Source organism: Lacerta agilis, chromosome 6 (assembly GCF_009819535.1).
Source record: "Lacerta agilis isolate rLacAgi1 chromosome 6, rLacAgi1.pri, whole genome shotgun sequence".
NCBI classification, from domain to species: Eukaryota; Metazoa; Chordata; class Lepidosauria; order Squamata; family Lacertidae; genus Lacerta; species Lacerta agilis.
Window position 1 is genome coordinate 79,101,556 of NC_046317.1, and position 21,703 is coordinate 79,123,258.

Sequence of the window (21,703 nt, forward strand, 5' to 3'; positions counted from 1 at the left end):
GCGACTTCAAAGGCTGCAAGGCTGTTACAATTTTTTTTTAACAAACTGACGTTTCAAAGCCTTACCATGTGGTAATATATATATATATATATATATATATATATATATATATATATATATATCCAAGTTCATATCAAATAAACCATATAATGACAGGCATCCTTATTACTCATGCATCCTCCCTGTATTGACACCCACAGATATAGATATATAGATATATTTATTTAAAAAAACTATTTATATCTTCCCCCCTCCCACACACAAAAAAGAATAGCTCAGAATTAGAAAAGAGGGGAAATGTTAAATAGGGCTGGCTCAAGACATTTTGCTCCTTGAGGAGGAGCAGTAAATGATCCCTAAACAAACATAAAGAGAGACCCTAAGTCAAGGTCGACATCGCTGTTTGGTAGCAGCTGGAGCAGAAAATCTCTCTCTCTCTCTCTGCATGGTCAGGTGGCAGGCAGGATGATCACCGCATAGGCCACAGGCCATCGCTCACTGACAGCAAAACTGGCTCAGGATCCCGGGACAGCTCAGGCCCTTCCGACCCTCAGAACACCCCATTTCGGGTTGTTCCCACTACTGACCCTCCCACGAGACATCTGGGTAGAAGGTAGAAGGATGTGTCCATTCTTTCCAGCCCAATTGCTCTAACAATTAGCTGCATATTTGTGAAACCTTAAAACTAGCTAGCTGAAGAGGCTGCCTGGCTTAGGGTTGTTGTTTTATCACTTATTAAATTTGCATACCTCGTTCAAAGATCACAGGGCAGTTTACAAAAACACAAAACGCATGCATAGAGGTAAAGGTAAAGGGACCCCTGACCATTAGGTCCAGTCGTGGACGACTGGGGTTGTGGCGTTTATCTCGCATTACTGGCCGAGTGAGCCAGCATACAGCTTCCGGGTCATGTGGCCAGCATGACTAAGCCGCTTCTGGCGAACCAGAGCAGCACATGGAAACGCTGTTTACCTTCCCACCGGAGCGGTACCTATTTATCTACTTGTATTTTGACGTGCTTTCGGAACTGCTAGGTGGGCAGGAGCTGGGACCAAACAACAGGAGCTCACCCTGTCGCGGGGATTCGAACCGCCGACCTTCTGACCAGCAAGCCCTAGGCTCTGTGGTTTAACCCACAGCGCCATGCATAAACGTGCATATACATACCATACATATGCATGCATACACACACCATAACTGTCCCCCACCCAACAGCCACACACCCACATTTAAAAGGCCATAGACGGCTTGAAAAGGAATGTTTTCACCTGGAACCTAAAAATATGTAATGAGGGTGCCAGGAGAGACTCCCGAGGAGACCATTACACAAACCACTGCAGAAAAGGTGTGTGGCTTCAAAGAAGCCCCCCTGCCCTGCCCCCTGTCTTTACGGTAGTTCAGAAAATTGTGAATGAAGGAGGAAAATGAAATTGCTATTCTTGCTTGCTTGCTTTTTGTGGAGTTTTTTTTTTAATAATAATCTAAAATTAAATGATTGGGCTCTGTGCCTGTCTGGACGTCACTAACAGTTTCCTCATCCTTTCCAAGACTTGGAAGGGATTCTCCTTAATCTCAGATGTAAGAGGCTGATTATGTTTACTCTGGTATGATATATTCTGCACATGAGCAGAAATTACCACTTCGCATTTTTAGGATTCAGATCTGCATTGCCAGTATGTTCTGCTGTGCTCTGGCGTGCCCTGCATCAAATGAAAAGGGGGGGGGGGGTCTTATTGGTTGGAATACATTGTTCTTTCAGTTTGCAGTGGGGGAGGGGTGTTTGGGGCAATGAAAAGTTAAACTGATTTTTCTGTGCGTAAGAGAACTGCATGCAACTGGAAGCAAGTGCTTCTCACATTTTGAAAGTTGTTGCTGTTGTTGTTGTGTGTTTTTTGACAGTGCATGTGTAGGTGTCACCAACACATGGCTACTAAAACGTATGTCATGTGGTATGCCTTAATTTCTAAATAAGAGGTATGGAGTCAATCTTGTCTGAAAATCCTACTTGGACTCTCTCACTTGGAAACTGTTCCCCTGTCTGCAGATATGCAGAGAATAATTGCTGCTGCTTCTTTTTTAGTGAGTAGACAGTGACACTCTGCACATAGGCAATGGCACACTTTCCAAATTAAGTGCTGTACAAGCCCTAGATTGTGATGAAAACAGCAAGGTTAAAAATTGCGGCCCTACCCGGTCAAAATGTTATCAGCTGCCGCTGATGGTAACTATTCTTATTCCATTCTAAATCTATTGTTCTAATGTAAATTGATATCCATAGCAGCAAAGAGTAATACAGGAAGGGGGCACAGTATACGCTTCACAACTGGAGCAGTTATGGTTAGTTATGGCATTGGCTTTTCTGGAAGTATCTCCTCCTGAAGCTTGCGCATGCAAGCAATTTCACTTAAAAAAAAAACACCCACCCAAAATTACTCTTGGATTTATATGCCTTTTAAAAAAAGAAAAGAAAAAGAGGATAGCCGGTCTGTTGCATGCAGAAAGAGCCCCAAATAAATACAGGTGTAGATTTTACTCAACAGATCTGATTGATCTGTTGTTTACAAAACCGTGGCTCAGCTCAAGAACAGCATTGCCAAAATTCCCATTGACAAACCCTGTTGTTGGTCAAGTCTTTGAGGAAGGGCTGTAGCCTACTAGAAGAGCATCTGCTTTGGATGCAGAAGGCCCGGGTTCAATTCCCAGCATCTCCAGGTAGGACTGGGAGAGATTTTTTTCTAAAGTCCCGGAGAGCCGTCAGTGCAGACGATACTGAGCTAGATGGACCAATGGTCTGGTTCAGTATGAGTCGGCTTTCTGCTTTCCTGTGTTGTAGCTTTGACTCTGGCAGGCAGCTGTCGTGTTTTTCTGTGGACATAATAATTAAGAATAGCCTCCCAGTTGTGGTGCTCTCTCTCTCTCTCCTTCTGCCTGGAGGCTCCCCCTTGTGGATAATAAGTTGTCTGTGGCGAGTGAACAGGCTCAAGAATGCTTTGCACAGCACTGTCCGGGGAGCAGGAAGGTGTGAATTGCCACAATAGGAAGGAAAAAGGGCAGAGGCAGCAGTCAAGGTCACTGCATACCCTTACCTCTTCGTGCAACCAGGTTCAAAACAGACTAGAGTATAACTGTGGCACTTGCACATCAATAGCCACTCTGGGCTATTGTACTGGGCCCTTCATGAACAGCAACAGCAAAAAGATCCCTGCCCCTGAAGAGCTTACAGTTTAAACACTGACCATGGGGGAAGACAATAACGGGACGGACAAGTTAACAAGGGTTGAAAATGCAGAAATGCAGCTGCATACATGCCTACTCAGAAGCAAGTTCCATTGAATTCAGTGGAGCTTACTTTCCCAGTAAGTGTGCGCAAGAGTTAGTTCTGGAAATGAATAGCTTAGGAGTGTGTACAAACATACCTGGACATAGGAATGGATGGGAGTTGGTTTGTTTAAAGGGCTTCAGTTTTCACCCAGTTATAATAACCTTAATCAGTTGATCAAGTAAATCTTAATACATTAAATTGGATGCATTGCTTTTGCTTGAGGCTCAGTGATTTCTTCCATCAGCTTTGGCTGGTCACCCAGCTGTGGCCCTATCTGGACAGGGATAGCCTAATTTGTGGTGTCTATGCTCTGGTAACCTCTTTAGGTTACTGCAGCACATTGACAGTTCAGAAGCTTCAGCTGATGCAAAATTCAGTGGCCATGATAGTTATCGGGGCAAGACGGTTTAAACATATTACACCGATCCTGGCCCCACTGCACTGGCTGCTAATGAGTTTCTGGGCCAAATTCAAAGTGCTGGTTTTGACCTATAAAGCCTTAAATGGTGTAGGACCACAATATCTCAAGGACCGCCTCTCCCCATCTGAACTGACCCAGATCCCGCAATCATCATCTGAGACCCTTTCTCATGTGCCTACCCCACGAGATCTCTGGAGGGTGGCAACACAGGAACAGGCCTTTTCTGTGGTGGCTCCCTGATTGTGGAATGGTCTCCCTAGGGAGGCTCACCTGGTGCCTTCATTACCTATCTTTAGTCAAACGTTCCTCTTCTCCGAGGCCTTTGGCTAATTATGCAATCTATGGCCGTTTAAACTGTGAGTGAGCAGAATTGTTGTTTTCATTTGTTACTGCGATGTGTGCAGTATTTGTGTGCGTTTTTACACTGTAAACTGCTCTGTGATCCTCGGCGTTTAAAATGATAAAATAATCAATGATGATCAAACAGTTTGAAAGATAAGTAATATTCATGGGGTTTTTTTAAAAAATGTAAACAATCAGTGTTAGGGAACTATCTATCTATGGTAAAATACAATAAGAATCAAACTAGTCTATAGAAAAAGAATATTTAAAAAACCACAAAAATAAAAAGCAAGAGGGGAGAGAGAGAGAGAGAGAGAGAGAGAGAGAGAGAGAGAGAGAGAGAGAGAGGGAGAGAGAGAGAAATACTTGTAAGGCCCTTTACCATATTTATATCATATATATCCTGTCATCCACATACAGAAAGATAGACTCTTGCATCTCTCACCTGGGAACCCTATCTGAAGAAGTGTGCATGCACACGAAAGCTCATACCAAGAACAAACTTAGTTGGTCTCTAAGGTGCTACTGGAAAGAAATTTTTATTTTGTTCTGGGAACCCTATGTCTTTGTTGGATTCCATCAATCCCAGTCATCATGGCCAATGGCCAGAGACTATGAGCAACATCTGGAGAACCCCAGGTCCCCAACCACTGTTTTAGATTGTGCATGTGTGAGTCTTATCAGGAACCAGTTTAGAGGAGGCTTTCCAATCTGTGTCAGAGGGAAAGTGATGCCTCTTTCAAAATGGTGCCTGCAGGCAGCAATTTTTATAAGTACCTATATTTAAAAATACTTAGCATTCTTTTTTTAAAAAAACAACAACAACAACCCTAAAACATGTTGCCTGATTAATCAGTCTGTTAAAAAGCTTTTTAATTAATTGAAATGAGATTGCAGCCCTCCTTTCCCCAACTTCATGGGGTGAGCCCAGCTTTGTAATGCAAATGGCAGGCGTACTTAATGGGCCACTGGAGCTCTGATAAGTATCTTGACTATAGCAACTGTTAACAAGTGTGTCTGTCTTGCCTCACCAAGAAAAAAAAAATGACAGAAAGTAGCAGTCATCTATAAAATAGACACACAGCACAATTCTATATACCCACTTACCTGGGAGTAAGCCTTATTGAACGTAATGGGACTTAATAGACACATCTGAGATTGCAGTGTAAGGAGCCAAATCTTTAAAACATCCGCTGTAAGAAATCTGTTTTCAATGCCAACCTAAACGCAGGCAATAAAAGGAGCCAGAAATGCCTTTGCAGTGAACTCATTCCACATTTTGACCACCACAGCCAGAACAATTGTACCTATCTTCTACAACTCCATTGTCGAAAGGGCAGATAAAATGGCTCTGATGCGTTTTATTTCCTTCAGCCACCATTCATCCAGTAAGTGTCCAGCAACTTCATCCTTACAACAACTCTGTGAGGTAGATTAGGCTGCTAGATGGGGACTTGGCCCAAGGACACCCAATGAGCTTCACGGCTCAAATACGGTTTTGGCTTCCCTGAGTTCAGGGCCACTTTCACATTTAAAGGACTATGATACCTCTTGAAACAGTCATGGCTTCCCCCAAAGAATTCTGGGAGCTGTAGTTTGCTAAGAGGGCCGAGAGCTGTTAGGAGATGCCTAAAAGAGCTACAATCCCCCATGAAGAAGGATTGGTTGTTAAACCACCCCCAGAATTCTTTGGGGTAAGCCATGACTGTTTAATGTGGCGTGCATGGTGTGAATGTGGCCTTAGTCTGACACTCTAATCACTACACCATACAAGAAAAATGATATTATTTTCCAAGTCCGGTTATATGGAAGGAGGCGACTGCTGAAATACTCTGGCTCCCAACCATTTAGAGCTTCCTGAGGGTGAATTTCACACCTTATTTATTTTTTATTTTTTTGTTATTCATTGGCAACATTTCTGGACCATTTTTTCAACACAGGTATTCATGAAGCAGTTTACACGCCACAAAACAATTTCTAACTGTGGTTGTAGCACAGCCTCATGAGCGGCAGTATGAGAACATATGAAGAGCCCTGGCAGATAAGACTAGGGGCCTCTCTAGTCCGGTATATTGTTTCCCATCGTGCCCAAACAGAGGCTCCTGGGAAAGTCTGTAATCGGGGCATGGGCACAATGGCCCTCTCTTGCTGTTCTTCCAAGTGACTCAGGGTACTCAGGGAGGTAGTATATAGCCCAAACTAGGGACCATGGATAGTCTTATCCTCCTGAAATTGCCCTTATCCCTCTTTATGGCTGTCTGAATTGGTGGCCACAATCACGTCTTGTAGGAGTGAGTTCCACACTTTAACAGTGCTGGTAGCAGCCAGCACAGTAAGGCACCGTTGCTTATCTGGCTTCCTAAAGCAGATATTACTGGGAACTGGGAGCAGGAGGGACAAGGGGGCTGAGGTTGTGGGGCATGCTGCACTGCCACCTTGCCTGTCCCCCACTCTGTTACCAGCAGTGAACTTGGGAAGCCATGTAAGCAATGCCCCACCCCCCAAAAAAGAACCTCTGCTCCATGACTACTACTGAGCTGCATGAAAAAGTCCTTCCGTTGATCTGTCCTTAATTCCCCAACATTGAGCATCATTGAATGACCGTAGTGCACAGTGTAATGAGACAGGGAGGGAAAAGCTTCCCTCTATACGTGGGAAAATTTAGACACCTCTGCAATGTGCCCCCGCCCCAAATCCCATTTCACACACACCACAGTGAAATAGAAGTGGGGAAGTTTCGCTGCTCAATGGTTTCTTACTCCCAGGTTAATGTGAACAGGATTGCAGCCACGGAAGAGTTAAAATTGGGCTTTCCACCAGAGGTAGCTTATCTTTACTCCTCCTCTTCCAAACAAAAAGCAAAAAAAAAAAGCAAACGAACATGATGGATCTGCAACCATGAACTACAACAATGAACCAGGTTGGGATTTGCCTTTGGATAGCTAATGTAGTTAGACATTTTCAAGAGAAGTGGTCATTATCCATTATCTGCATGAAATATTTTAAAGAAAGAAAACAGTCTCATGCCAAAAAGAGGGAGAGAGAAAAAAACAAACAACAAAAAGATATTCCTTCCAGAAGCAAAGGAAACAAGATCACCTCCAAGCTCTGTGAGATTGCTTTCGTTGCAATGTTATTTTAAGAGGAATTGGGATATATGAATGAAAAAATGCAGATGGCATATGGGCTTTGTATGGATTAGCAGCGTTATTTTGGAGGACAATGATTCACTGTCCCATTTCTTGGCCAAAACGAAATTTTCCAGACTTGGAAAGAGCCGTGTATGCATATATTTTAAGAAATCTTGCTATATGTGGAAAAAGAGAGTCTATGTGACTGAAAATAGCAGTTGCTAGTGTTTTCTTTTTTTTCTTTTAACCTAACAGAAAAAGTATATGTTTTAAAAACAAAGGAGAAAAATTAGGCCATGCTCATTAAAATTCAGAAATGAAACGTTATATGCTCAAACTGTGAACTAATTCAGCTGAAGTACTATGATTTAAACTGATTAACCACTTGATCCTACAAGCTGTTTTGTCAGGACCAGTGGCTCAGATGTGGTGCACAGACCTGAGGGTGAAAGAACAGCATGAACTGTGTGACACTGAACATATTGCATGGTTCCAGGAAGGGAGGTTCTGTAGCACCAGAAAGAGCCCATCACAGTATCCCAGCCCAGATGCAATCCAAGCACATGAGGACCTGGCCATGGTCACACAGGCATTTGTTGCAGCTAAACTGGATTACTGTTGCACATTCCACACCAGGCTGCCCTTGAAGACTGTTCGTAAATTTCAAGTCATGCAGAATGTTGCTGTTAAAATCTTGGTGTCCAGTGACCTCTTGCAATATTAGCTACATGTCAGGAAACCCCCTCACCGCGAGTGGTAGCATCCCAGGAGCGTCGGCAGTATAGGGAACCCCCTGTGCATTTCCATAGCTCGTCCTCCCCCTCCTCCGCTGGAAGCTACCATTCCTCCAGTGGGGAAGGGGAGTCGGAAGCAGGAAGGCGGTGCAGGGGCTCTGACAGGATCGCAGAGCCTCAGCATTGCGGAGATCGCTGGGAACGGGGTCAGGTTCCCACGCTCCTGAGGGACAGACAGGAAGGACGTGGGAGAGGCAGGCGGGGGTTCAGAATCCCGCGGCTTTTTTGCTGGAAAAAGAACCGGAAGGGGTCATTCCTGGACTCTGCGTAGTGAGGAGATGGACGTTGAAACTTTTGCTGCACTGTATATAGTTTGCACAATAAAGAACTTAGTTTAGGAGTTCTGCGTTTGGCTGATTCTTCATGAGCAACCACTGAACGTCCTTACACTGCATTAGGCTGCTGGTTTGAGCAAAATTCAAACAGCTGGCCATTACTTTCAAAGCCCTAAATGGCAGGAGGCCAAATTACCTAAATGAATGCATGGGTCTGGCAGCACTCTAAGATGAAACCTTCCTGTGCGTGCTATCACCTTCAGAGCCACAGCTGGGAGTAATGCATAAGAAGGACTTTTCTGTACTGGTGCTTGATGTCTGGAACTCCCTGCCACCGGAGGGTAGACTGTCTCCTTCTCTGCTAGCGTCCCACCATCATTTGAGAACTTTTGATGTACATGTTGCTTAGATTTCTCTTCAGCCTAGAATTCTTAGGTTTTTGAAAAGAGTATCTTGCTGTCTCCCCACCCATGCCACCCCTATTTCGTTAGGGGTTTGGCAGTTTATTGGTGGTTTGTAATTTGCATCTTGCATTTGCACCACTGGGCACAGTGCCTTTTACCCCAGAGCAGGCATAGGCAACCTTCGGCTCTCCAGATGTTTCGGACTACAATTCCCATCATCCCTGACCACTGGTCCTGTTAGCTAGGGATCATGGGAGTTGTAGGCCAAAACATCTGGAGAGCCGAAGGTTGCCTATGCCTGCCCCAGAGGAACGAAACACATCTGGAATCTTATTTCTACACCCAGATTGCCCTTGCCTGATCAAGACATTTTGGGGGCAATAAACTGATTGCGCATAATGGCCTTAATTTGTTACTTAGGGTTGCCACCATGTGGTTGACATATGTAGATTTTTTAAATAAAAATAAAAATAAAATAAAATATGTATGTTGCTCTACCAGAATCTCTCCTGCTAATCAAGCGTTTTGATGAATTAATCTCCTGCGTTTCAATTTATATGAAGATTTACATATGGTGAAACCTTCTTATGGAAATCGCAGGGAGGATGCGACGTGCATTCATTAAGGCACCCTGAGTATCTGCATTTTAAAGGGCTTTGGCTGTCCTAAAGAAAATGCCCAAAACAAACGATTGGTTTAGGAAAACGTGAGTGCTTTGAAATACATGTTATTAAATAGCACACTTCTCTTTTTGCCTTCTTTCTTTCTTTCTTTCTTTCTTTCTTTCTTTCTTTCTTTCTTTCTCCTTCCTTTTTTGTTGCTGTTGCTGGTTAAAGGTTATTGGCATTTTTAAGCATTATTCAAATGGGCTTCACCATCTGATGGTTGAACTTTGATGGTGCTTTCCAATCCGCTGCCTTCCCAATTTCGATGCCAACAAACCAAGCAGTCTCAAAAGAGGGAAGGACCTCTCAGCACGAGTTCTTCTTCTGTAAAGGTTATAGTAAACATGTCAAAGCCTAATTAAGTAGAAAATGTTGTCTGTGTCGTGGGGGAGGGGTTGTAACTTACCGTACTTCTATCAGTCATACCGTTTAAGAGGATATGCAATACCACGACGGGAAGAGAACAGCAAACTGGAGGGAGAAATGGCTTTTATTTTCCCCCATGAAAGTAAAATCAGTATGGCCTCAAAGATAGATTTCAGGGTGCAATTCCAAATCCAGAAGACAGCCGGAGGCAAGGCCACTGGAAGAATTCGAAGTCCTGCCAATGTGATGCCGCCATTTTGCCTGGTTCTGAACCACAAGCCCATGATGGCTGACAGGTTTGGGGGGGGGGGGGCTTGCTATAGGTGCGGTTCTGAAACTTGCTGCCTGCAAGAACCACATGGAGTGTGACTTCCATAAACAACTTTAGCATGGTAGTAGCCTCATTAAGGCAAGGGTAGTCAAGATATTGCCCTCCATAGATCGTATACGGCAACTTCCACCAGTCCCTTTACCGCTGAACATGGCAGTTGTGGCTAATGGCCGTTGTTGCACACAACAGCTGGAATAGTTACCCCTGAACTAAAGTGTCATTTAAGTTGGGCTTGCTGTACAAAGATGGGGAAGGAGCTCTGCTCTGCCTAAAACTAAGACTGTTCTAAACAGGGGTGGGAAGAAGCTGGAACAGGATCTGGTGATACATCTTGGAGTGGTTTTCAGTAGATCTGAAAACTGTCTTAACAATGGCAACAACACAATGATCTCCCCCAAAATTAGACTGTTGAAGAAAGCTTGGGGTCATCAGGAACAGATTCTGGGGCCAAAGGGCTGTGAGCTTGGTTTGGTTCTGGTGCTCAAAATGTGTTCATGCAGCAGCTGCTCAGAGTTATTATGTTCTTTAACTCTTACTGTATGTCTTTCACACCTGGCTCCAGTTCTAAGTACAAAAAAGTAGATCCCGCAAGCCTGACGTCTGCCCTCCACCGCCTTAGAACACCACTGCTAGATAGACTGTGTACACACTCCCATTGTGTACACAGCATCCAGTGTGCTCCCATTGTTGGTTTGAGAGGTAGTGTACACACAAATATTTGTTACAGTCCATATCTATTATGTTAGGTCCTATGAAATCCTGCATTTTAATGTGCTTTTCCCTAAAGCAGCTTCAACCCAAATCGAGAAAAGGAATGGCCTTGGGGCATTTTAAGCTAGTAAGGTGTACACAACTTTAGAGTAGATAGATTTGTTCTTAACACACCAGTGACTTGACTTAGCCATAACTTAACTTAGCTCCCATTAAAATAAATGGGAACTAAAGACAACTAACCTAGTCTAGTTCCAACATCATATAAGGTAGATCAGTATATGTCCATGTCTAATAGATGGCTGAGCTGTCCAAATTCACTGTGTGTCTCCAAAGATTCTCCATCTCGATACAATGCAAGCACTGTCATTTATTCAAATGCCATGTCAACTGGATGTACCCAAGGCCATTTGCGTAACCAAAATTATTCTCCATTCAGCAGGAGGTGTGGAGTTGTAAATTTTTATCTCTATGAATTGATCAGAAACTTTACGCCGCCTGCATAAAAATGTCAGAATCCCTTTATTTGGATTATGGGCTGTGATGTTAAAATAGATTATTGGCGGTACAAGGCTTTAAAAAGAGAGAGAATAAGAAAATATGTACACTGGCATAGAAATTATTATTCTAGTTTACCAATTTGGGAATGCTTTCAGCATATTTTAATTAGGATTAATAGATTATGCATGTCACACATGTCGCTATGTTATGTACATTTAGTACCACAAATATAGGTAGACTTCCTCCTGAGTAAGTGGCCAGAATTACATTAGTTTCATTTTTTTCTGAGCATCCTGAAATGTTTTATTAAGACAAAATAAAAATTAAAAAAAAATCCTTCCAGTAGCACCTTAGAGACCAACTAAGTTTGTTCTTGGTATGAGCTTTCGTGTGCATGCACAATTCTTCAGATACACTGAAACAGAAGATACACTTCTTCAGTGTATCTGAAGAAGTGTGCATGCACACGAAAGCTAATACCAAGAGCAAACTTAGTTGGTCTCTAAGGTGCTACTGGAAGGAATTTTTTTATTTTTTACTTTGTTTTGACTATGGCAGACCAACACGGCTGCCTACCTGTAACTGTTTTATTAAGATCATCAAATGGCATTACATTGTTTTACCTTTACATAACCCATTGAAACGAGAAAATCAGAGACTTTCTTCGTTCCCTTGGCCAGTTGTCATTTTCTGGAGCGGGTTGATAGCCACTTGAGGACATCATTTTAATGGGTCTTAAAATGATCTCACATACTAATTTTCTAACTGTTCCATTAAGGGGTGGTTAGAGCTATACTGTTGCAACAGGAAAATTATTAACTCAAAATCTCTAGAAGTTACAAAGAATTATGATCATCTGCCAATAAAAACCAACAAGCTTTGCCAGCTTTTTCACTCCTTGCGCTAACAGTCCATAAAGCAGAAGGTTAAACCCAAATCCAGTAGGGAAAAGCAAATGCCAGAACTAGAGAAATGAATGTGCAGTGTTCTTTTTTTATAATATTTTTTATTAATTTTTCATTAATAATAATCCCAATATGAGCCACATTAATACAATACCAAATCATAATACAATTAAAAGAGACAATTGTTCCATTCCATATTAAACATTTTTGGGTGACTTCCCATGTTCTGATTTTGTGCAGTGTTCTCGCTTATGCTGATGTTTCATGTATCGACGTTCCTTTTCAGGTTACGTCCAAGATGATGATTTGAAAGAGGAGGAAGACGTAAAAGAGGAGGAAGAGGATGACGACGAGAGCAACTCGACAGCTCGTCTTCAGGGCAGCAATGACCCTGGCACAGATGAAGAACATGATGCAGGCCCTGACCCAAAAGGTGGCTTTAGCTACCAGAACTCTCCAGTAAGTCATATCTCTAATCAGGATGTTGAAAACGAATCCCTGTTAAGTGATGCGAGTGACCAGGTGGCGGATATTAAAAGCCTTTGTTCTAGAGAGCCGCAAGACCCCAAAGCCAATGTCCACCCCAAACCTCCCAGCGAAGCACACAGCTGCATGGATAAAATGACAGCGGTATACGCCAACATCCTTTCAGATTCTTACTGGACAGGTCTAGGACTCGGACTCAAGCTGTCCAATTCGGATAAGAGGGGATGCGACAACAGGAACGGGGCAAGCAAAAGTGACTTTGATTGGCACCAAGACGCACTGACCAAGAGCCTGCAGCAGAGCTTACCAGCACGGCCTGTCTCCAAACCAAACCTTTTCAGCTCAGTCCAGCTCTACAGGCAAAGCAGCAAAATGTGCGGGACTGTATTCACCGGCGCCAGTAGGTTTCGGTGCAGGCAATGTAGTGCTGCCTACGACACCCTGGTGGAGCTGACTGTCCACATGAACGAAAGTGGTCATTATCAAGATGACAACCATAAAAAAGACAAGCACAGGCCTGCCAGCTACTCCAAGCCCCGGAAAAGGGCTTTTCAGGACATGGATAAGGAAGATGCCCAGAAAGTCCTGAAATGCATGTTCTGCGGCGACTCCTTCGATTCCCTTCAAGATCTAAGCGTCCATATGATAAAAACAAAACACTACCAAAAAGTGCCTTTGAAGGAGCCGGTGCCTACCATTTCTTCCAAAATGGTAACTCCAGCTAAAAAACGTGTGTTCGACGTCAACAGGCCTTGTTCTCCAGACTCGACCACGGGGTCATTTGCAGACACCTTTTCTTCCCAGAAGAATGCAAACCTGCAGCTGTCCTCTAACAACCGCTACGGCTACCAAAACGGAGCCAGCTACACGTGGCAGTTCGAGGCGTGCAAATCGCAGATCCTCAAGTGCATGGAATGCGGGAGCTCGCACGACACATTGCAGCAGCTCACCACACACATGATGGTGACGGGCCACTTCTTGAAAGTCACAAGCTCAGCCTCCAAGAAAGGAAAGCAGCTTGTTTTGGATCCGCTGGCTGTGGAGAAGATGCAGTCGCTTTCCGAAGCGCCGGCTGGCGGCGATGGTCTGCACGTGAAGCCCTCCAGTAACGCATCGACGGATTCTGCAGCTCCTGCTTTGGAGCTGAAGAAAGAAAGGAAGCAAAATAAATCAGAGGAAGTGAGCAAAGATGAGAAAGCGGTGAAGAACGAGGACTACGAAGACACTCTTCAGAAACCGCTGGATCCTACGATTAAATACCAGTATCTTCGGGAGGAAGACCTGGAAGATGCTTCCAAAGGTGGTGGAGACATTTTGAAGTCTTTGGAAAACACAGTCACCACTGCCATCAATAAAGCTCAAAACGGAGCGCCCAGCTGGAGTGCATATCCTAGCATCCATGCAGCTTATCAGCTTTCAGAAGGAGCAAAGCCTTCCTTACCAGTGGGGTCCCAGGTGTTGCAAGTTAGGCCAACGGTCACGAATAAGCTGAGGCCTATTGCTCCAAAATGGAAAGTAATGCCTCTGGTTCCTATCTCAGCTAACATGGCCCAATGCACTCAAGTGAAGAAGGAAGGAGACACCAAAAAGGAAGCACAAAAGGACCATGTTAAAGAGGGCAACAAAGTTGTGGATGCAGCCCCTGCCTGTCAAAATGAAGGTCACTCTCCCCCTCAAGTTGAGGTGTGTGTGGAGCCTAAAAAGCCAGAGCCAAGTCCTTTGAAAGAAGAGGACAAGGCAAAAGAAGAGGAGGAGAAAGACAAAACAAATGCAAAGGAGCCAGCACCATCAGCTCTTACCAATGGGTGCACTACTTCTAACCACTCCTCTGAGCTGCCTTGTGTAAACCCTCTGAGCGCTCTGCAGTCTGTGCTGAATAACCACTTGGGCAAAGCCAACGAGCCTTTGAGACCTCAGTCCAACACCAGCCCCAGTTCAAGTTCAGTCTCTATGTACCACAAACCTAATTTAAACATGATGGAGAAGCCAGTTCTGTCTCCCACCCCAGTGCCAACGAAACCTGCAACCGTTACATCCAGGCATTATGTGTTCGAAAACACCGACCAGCCAATAGACCTGACCAAATCTAAAAGCAAGAAGGGAGAGTCTGTTCAAGCACAATCTTGCACTTCCCCACCTCAGAAACACGCCCTGTCTGACATTGCGGACATGGTCAAAGTTCTCCCCAAAGCTACGACGCCAAAACCTGCTGCCTCGTCCAGAATACCATCAATGAAACTGGAAATGGATGTCCGGCGTTTTGAAGATGTCTCAACAGAAGTCTCCACGTTGCACAAAAGAAAGGGAAGGCAGTCCAACTGGAATCCTCAACATCTCCTCATTTTGCAAGCTCAGTTTGCTTCCAGCCTTTTCCAAACTTCCGAAGGTAAATATTTATTGTCGGACCTGGGTCCTCAAGAACGCATGCAGATTTCCAAATTTACTGGACTGTCCATGACTACGATCAGCCATTGGTTGGCAAATGTCAAGTACCAACTCAGAAAAACTGGAGGGACAAAGTTTCTGAAAAACATGGATAAAGGGCACCCCATCTTTTATTGCAGTGACTGTGCATCTCAGTTTAGAACCCCATCAACGTACATCAACCATTTAGAATCCCATCTAGGTTTCCAAATGAAAGACATGAACAAGCTGGCTGTGGAGCAGCAAACCAAGGTAGAACAAGAAATCTCCAGAATTTCAGTTCAAAGGTCTCCTGAAACAATAGCTGGAGAAGAGGACACAGACTCTAAGTTCAAATGTAAGTTGTGCTCTCGGACATTTGTGAGCAAACACGCAGTAAAACTTCATCTAAGCAAAACACACAGCAAGTCGCCAGAACACCATTCACAGTTTGTAGCAGAAGTGGATGAAGAATAACTCCTAAGGTATGCATGCCTTAACTGCAAAATGAGTTTTAATATTATGTTTATCAAGCAGAAAGCACTTCTGTTTTCTTAAAACAATTGTGTTTTCCAGGATGCCCATTTCTTTCCAGACAGTGGCTCCTCTGCCTGTAACTGCTGCATGATGGGACAAATTTAAGAGGTGCAACTGCTTCCATGATGGGAAAACTTAGCTTTTTTGCATTTTGCTCAGCAATGCTACTGTTAAAGGCACAGGAACCTCTGCCAAGAAAAAAATTGGCAACCTCGTTTGCTGTTGACACTATGTTCCCACTTAGCTATCCAGTCCATTAATCTTGCATTTGAAAAGCAAAGCATGACAAACACTTCACTCTAATGGCTTCTATTGAAATTGTATTTGCTTGTAATATTTTAAGCATCTGTGTCACCCTTTTGTCCTATAATCTGCACAGAGGAGTGGGAGTCACACCAACTCGGATGGCGTTGTCATGTGTTTTCAGTGTTGTTTCAGACATGGATTGCCACATTTGATGATTATTTCCTTATGGTTTCAAGGACCTCTTTCACTGCTTCTTCCTATACTGCCCATTTGATTGTGTATCAGGTCTGTGGGTTTGTTTGTTTTTAAGTGTCTAAATCAGAGGAGGCTAACCTGTGACACGCCCCACCCAGATGTTGCTCAACTACAACTCCCATCACCCCAACCATTGACCATGCCGGCTGAGACTGATGGGAGCTGGAGTCCAACAACATCTGGGGGACAACAGGCTAGCATTCCCAGTCTGTAACCTTCTGTCCAGTAAGACCTCCAACAACCTCCTTATTTGTTCTGATGCAATGTAAGGAGGAATGTCTAAAGCACAGTTGTTGGGTGCATACCATGTTCAATCACTGTTAGTCTCCATGAGTACTGGGGTTAAATGGAACAATGGTCCAATTCATTACAAGGCAGCTTCATGTAGTCCAATGGCTTACCAGGACACCAGGGATCATACTCTCTTTTAAAAGGACTCTCTGCAAATGAGCTCCCAAAGGTTGTAAAGATACAAAAAAAAATCTACCTACATCCGAGCAGCCTTCTTTGGGGGAAAGGAGCTCAATGAGGAAGAGGAAACTGTTCCAGGGGGTCCCCACACCACAACAAGCAGGCAGAGAGGCAAGGTAGGCTTGAAATCCATATCAGATAGTCCAAAGAGGCATGAGAGATGGGAAGCAGGAGTTCCTTATCCTATTTATAAAGTTTTATACTGCTTTTCTATATCTGAAGTTAAAATTTTAAAATGGTAAAAACGAGACACTTGCATTTCATCTTCCCACACTTCTGGGGTCACCCTGAAGCGAGGATGGGGAACCTGCAGCCCTCCAGGATTGCTGGGCATCCAGCTCTCATTCTCCCACTTATGCATAGCCAATGGCCAGTGATGATATAGTTGCAGTCCAGCAACATCTATAGGGCCCCCTCTGTTCCATCCCCTTCTCTGTCCAGCACCTGGAAGCACAGGGAGAGGAGATGCACGTAACACTTCCCCTCTCACCACTTCTATGGAGCATCTCAAGGGGCTTTACTTAGGTGTCAATATCCAAGCTCACCTTGCTATAATAGCTCCTGCATGCCTAATCTGTGTGCTGGTTAAGAGCCTGAGAACCCCGGGAAGATGCAAAAGGGGACAGGACTCTGCTTTTTTAATGGTTGTGCAAGGGAGAGAATGGGTGGCGCTGTGGGGATGTGGGTGGCGCTGTGGGTTAAACCACAGAGCCTAGGGCTTGCCAAACTGAAGGTCGGCGGTTCAAATCCCTGCGACGGGGTGAGCTCCCATTGCTCAGTCCCTGCTCCTCTCAACCTAGCAGTTCGAAAGCACGTCAAAGTGCAAGTAGATAAATAGGTACCGCTCCGGCGGGAAGGTAAACGGCATTTCCGTGCGCTGCTCTGGTTTGCCAGAAGCAGCTTAGTCATGCTGGCCACATGACCCAGAAAAACTGTCTGCGGGAAAACGTCAGCTCCCTCAGCCAGTAAAGCAAGATGAGTGCCGCAACCCCAGAGTCATCCATGACTGGACCTAACGGTCAGGGGTCCCTTTACCTTTAAGGGAGAGAATGGCAACGGGTTTAATTTGCCATGCAACTTACATACCTGCTGAAGTTCCTCCTTCTTCTCTACTATTAAAGGTGCAGCAACCTTGTCCTTTTTTGCAACTGATCACCCTAGATGCAAGTAAGGGTTGCCTAGACTCCAAGGTGCAGTTGTGGGCACCCTTGCCAACCCCATATGCGCTGGCTATTGGTCTTCTATGTTCCTCTTCCTGTTCAAAACGTGATTTCTCTGCAGCCAGAAGGTAACACTCAACGGTTGAGTAGACCAAAGTCTATACAATACACTGAAAGCCTGTATTCCAAAAGAAAAAAGGGGGCGGGGAGATAACATTGGTTATGTAGTCATTATTCTAGATAAACATATGGCATCATAGATTCATTTGTGTAACAATAAATTCCTTTGTCACATATAAACGTATGTAGAAGTCTCACTCTTTAATTATTCTGGCTAGTCTTAACTGCCCTTTTGAATATTTACACAGTCCTTTCCTTTGTAATCAGATACATGTTGCTTAGCTTATAGCATTATGCACACACTGCTCAGTATAGTGCACATTGTATTAGAGAAACAAATAGAGCCCCATATTGACTTGAATTGAACATGACCTGCTTATACTGGTGTGGTCTCATATGCTTGCAATGCAATCCCTCTTCCTTTCAAGGAGCTGCCGTTAGAACCCCAAGCCTTGCATGAATTGAAGCGCCACACAGCTCCTGTTGTATCTAGAACCGTTTTTAGCACAAAGCTGCCTTTTCTTTTTAAGAAGGAGAGAGAAAAGACACAGACCCATTTGTAGCGAGCTGCTCGTTTCCAATCCTGAAACAGGGGGCGAATAATTCAAGAATACACTTACATCTAGCATTTATGAATATACTATTAGTCTGATGCATAATAAATAAAGCCTGCTTAACTCCAAAACCTGACATCTTACATTTTTAAATTAGTAACAAGCATCTGATAGCCCAAATAAACTGTTGCGGCAGAGGGACATTTCATTGAGATGAAGGGAATTCGCTCCCTAGTAGGTGTGCTGAAGATTGCAACTCTAACAGCACAATCCTAGGAGCATAGGATTGCAGCCTAAACTCTGAAGGACTTGCATTCGCAAGGACTTGGGTGAGTGCTCTACAAAGAATTTCTATCGTCTGGGAACAAATGCTTATATAGATATTTTGAATGAGTTTTTGCCCTGCTACATATACGCAATTAGTTGTGAAACTTACCTTCCAGAGGTAACATGTCAACGGTGTAAAAGCCAGCACAACATCTGTATGTATCACAGCTTTTGAATGGAATTTATGGTGCAATCATCCCAACCCCAAGATTTAGGCATGTTCTGATGAGAAGGAGCTTCCGTGGTTCAGCGGCTCTCCCTTCATTTCGGTGAGCAATCCAATTCATATCTGCAAAGGGAGAAATGCACACGAAGCAGGTTCCTTCTTACACTGGAATAAATGTGGAGGGATATTGTTGAGGTGTTTAATTTTCAAATTGGCCATTGAGATACTGCAAACAGTTGGCTGGCAGAAGGGGTAAATCTGGATTAAATTGAGTGGGGGAGCAGGGGGATATGGGGTAGTATTTTAATGTCATCGTGTCATCATATGGATGATGTCATCATATGGATGCTGCAAAAAAAAGCTTGTTTGCATGGGGAGCACCAATCCCACAATATTTACTTGTCTCAAAATATCCTTGGTGGGAGAACCATTTGCCCCAAAGATGTGCTTCGCTGATCTGTGCTGGAGTTCTGATACAAGCAGGGCCGGATTTAGGTTTGACGAATCCCTAAGCTACTGAAGGTAATGGGGCCCTTTATATGTCCAGCTGTCCTTTGTCAACAACAAATTGCCGCTGTTTTTTTTGCGTTGAATATATGCTATATGGTAATTTATGGACCTAATAGGTATCTAAAACCATTTGCACATGCAGAATGTAGGCACCCTATATATAGAAATGAGAAAACCAGTGATATTTTAGGGAGCAGGCTAGCAGGCGGGGCCCATTGCTTACATCATAGGAGCCTACACAACACAAAACACTGCTGCTGTATGTAGGTTTTATTTTATTTGTTTTTTCATCTTATATTTTGGAAATGTACATCCAGTTGTTGTTTTTTCCTTAAAAAAATTTTTTGGGGGCCCCCCAAGAGAGTGGGGCCCTAAGCTATAGCTTGTTTAGCTCATACGTAAATCCGGCACTGGATACAAGCCCAGGCCTACAACAGTGAAAGGGCAATAGGCTCCTGAATGATAGTACTTAGACAGCTGCATGGTAGACTGTATCACTATTTTAGTTTTCCAAGCTGACCTTGATAAGTCTGTTCAGACTCACAGCTGTTGGCACGAGAATCACAGACAGTGATGCATGCTGTGTAGGCAGTGATCTGCAGGGTTGCCAACTGACCGGCCAAAAATGGCCTGGCCTGCTCCTCTTCCCTTTAATAACAGCTTGATCTTGCAGAAGTCCCAGCAGGGATATGACAATCTTTTTTTTGCCTGCGATTACAAGCACAGGAGCAGGGGCCGATAAGCTGACAACTCACCGAAAAACAGAAGCATGCTAACTGCTCCCCTATTGCAGCGGCATTCTCCAATGCTATAAATGTGTAGCATTTTTAATAATGAACTGACTTCAGGATTTGGCTAAGTGGAACGATTACAGTTCTAGTGCTATTGAGAATATCCAAATTACAGCGCACAGCTGCACAAGGGTCCCTTAGTACAAAGGTAATGACGCTGGCTTTGGACACTTATCCTGTAAAACACTGTCATTAAAAAAGACATTGAAAAAAGCAATGAAAACACACTCTGATTGAATTCATTTTAAATAGTAGATTTCCGGACATACAGTTTGGCAGACCTGCTGCTGCAATATGATATCTGGGCCTGTTATTTCCCTCACAGGGACCGGTATGTACCTATTGTTAGTCCATAATTTGAAATTCCACATACAGTGGTACCTCGGGTTACATATGCTTCAGGTTACAGACTCCGCTAACCCAGAAATAACGCTTCAGGTTAAGAACTTTGCTTCAGGACAAGAACAGAAATCGTGCTCTGGCGGCGCAGCGGCAGTGGGAGGCCCCATTAGCTAAAGTGGTGCTTCAGGCTAAGAACATTTTCAGGTTAAGAACGGACCTCCAGAACAAATTAAGTACTTAACCAGAGGTACCACGTTATTTTATAATAAAATAAGTTTAAAAAAAAAATATGGAAAAGTATGGGGGGGTATTTTTGTATTCTCCACATCCCCAAGAGTAGATTTCATTTATTTTAATTTATTTTTTACAGTGTTTATGTTTATTAGTGTCGTGAACATTGACAGTGCTGTTTTTCTAGAAAAAGAGGTGCTGGAACTCACCATGAATGCCTCCCTTGTTCTCTTATAATGGCAATAGAACCTACCTGAGAGGTGCCGAAACTGAGTTTCGGTTGGGAAAAAAAGCCCTGCCCGTTGGCAAATAATTTGGGTTCTGTCACAAAACAAGTCATCTGTCTGAATATAGGGAAATAACCGGCAAAACATACTTCTGATGTGGGAATTTAGCAGCTAAGCAACACAACTGCAACCTAAATAGAGTAACATGTTCAGGGTGTGTGTGTGTTAGAGATATATTAATTTCGATTTGGTGGTAATTCCTGAGAAGTCCACTTCACACTGAAGCCTAGCAGTTTGGCCCTCTGACTGTTTACTCCAGAATTAAGTCACACAGAATTCAATGGATTACTCCCAAGTAAGGATAGACAGTTGCAACTTGTCTCTTCTTCATTTTGTCACAATTCCAGCAGCATAAATGTCTTCATGAAAATTCACCCGCAGTTTTTGCCTAATATAAATATCTTCGCTATTAAGCATTTTAATAGAGTGCATTTTTGTACGTTGTTTTCAATAACGTTTCCCCTTACATAGGCGTTTTGGTATGCATTTTTTGGTTGGAGAACGCTATCACAAAATCCAGGGATGTGCAAATTGCCAAGGATAACAGCATCTCGGTTCACTTGGTATTGTTCTGGAATGCAAAGCTGTTAGGACCATATTAAAAAGAGAACCAAATCGAATTTCTCTTCCACCTCTGCTCTTAAATTTA

General features: G+C 43.6%; 1 protein-coding gene across 3 annotated transcripts in view; it reads left to right on the plus strand.

The window, feature by feature from the left end:
- TSHZ2 (teashirt zinc finger homeobox 2) overlaps positions 1-21,703 on the plus strand; it is a 290,142-nt gene that overhangs the window by 202,084 nt on the left and 66,355 nt on the right. For 2 of the 3 annotated variants that reach the window (XM_033153569.1, XM_033153568.1), the window contains exon 2: positions 12,455-15,542. In XM_033153569.1, the coding sequence (XP_033009460.1) occupies positions 12,455-15,534 (3,080 nt within the window). In that variant the 3' untranslated portion in view covers positions 15,535-15,542. Of the gene's footprint in view, positions 1-12,454; positions 15,593-21,703 lie in introns of those variants that run through there. The other variant, XM_033153567.1, reaches the window with a different exon arrangement.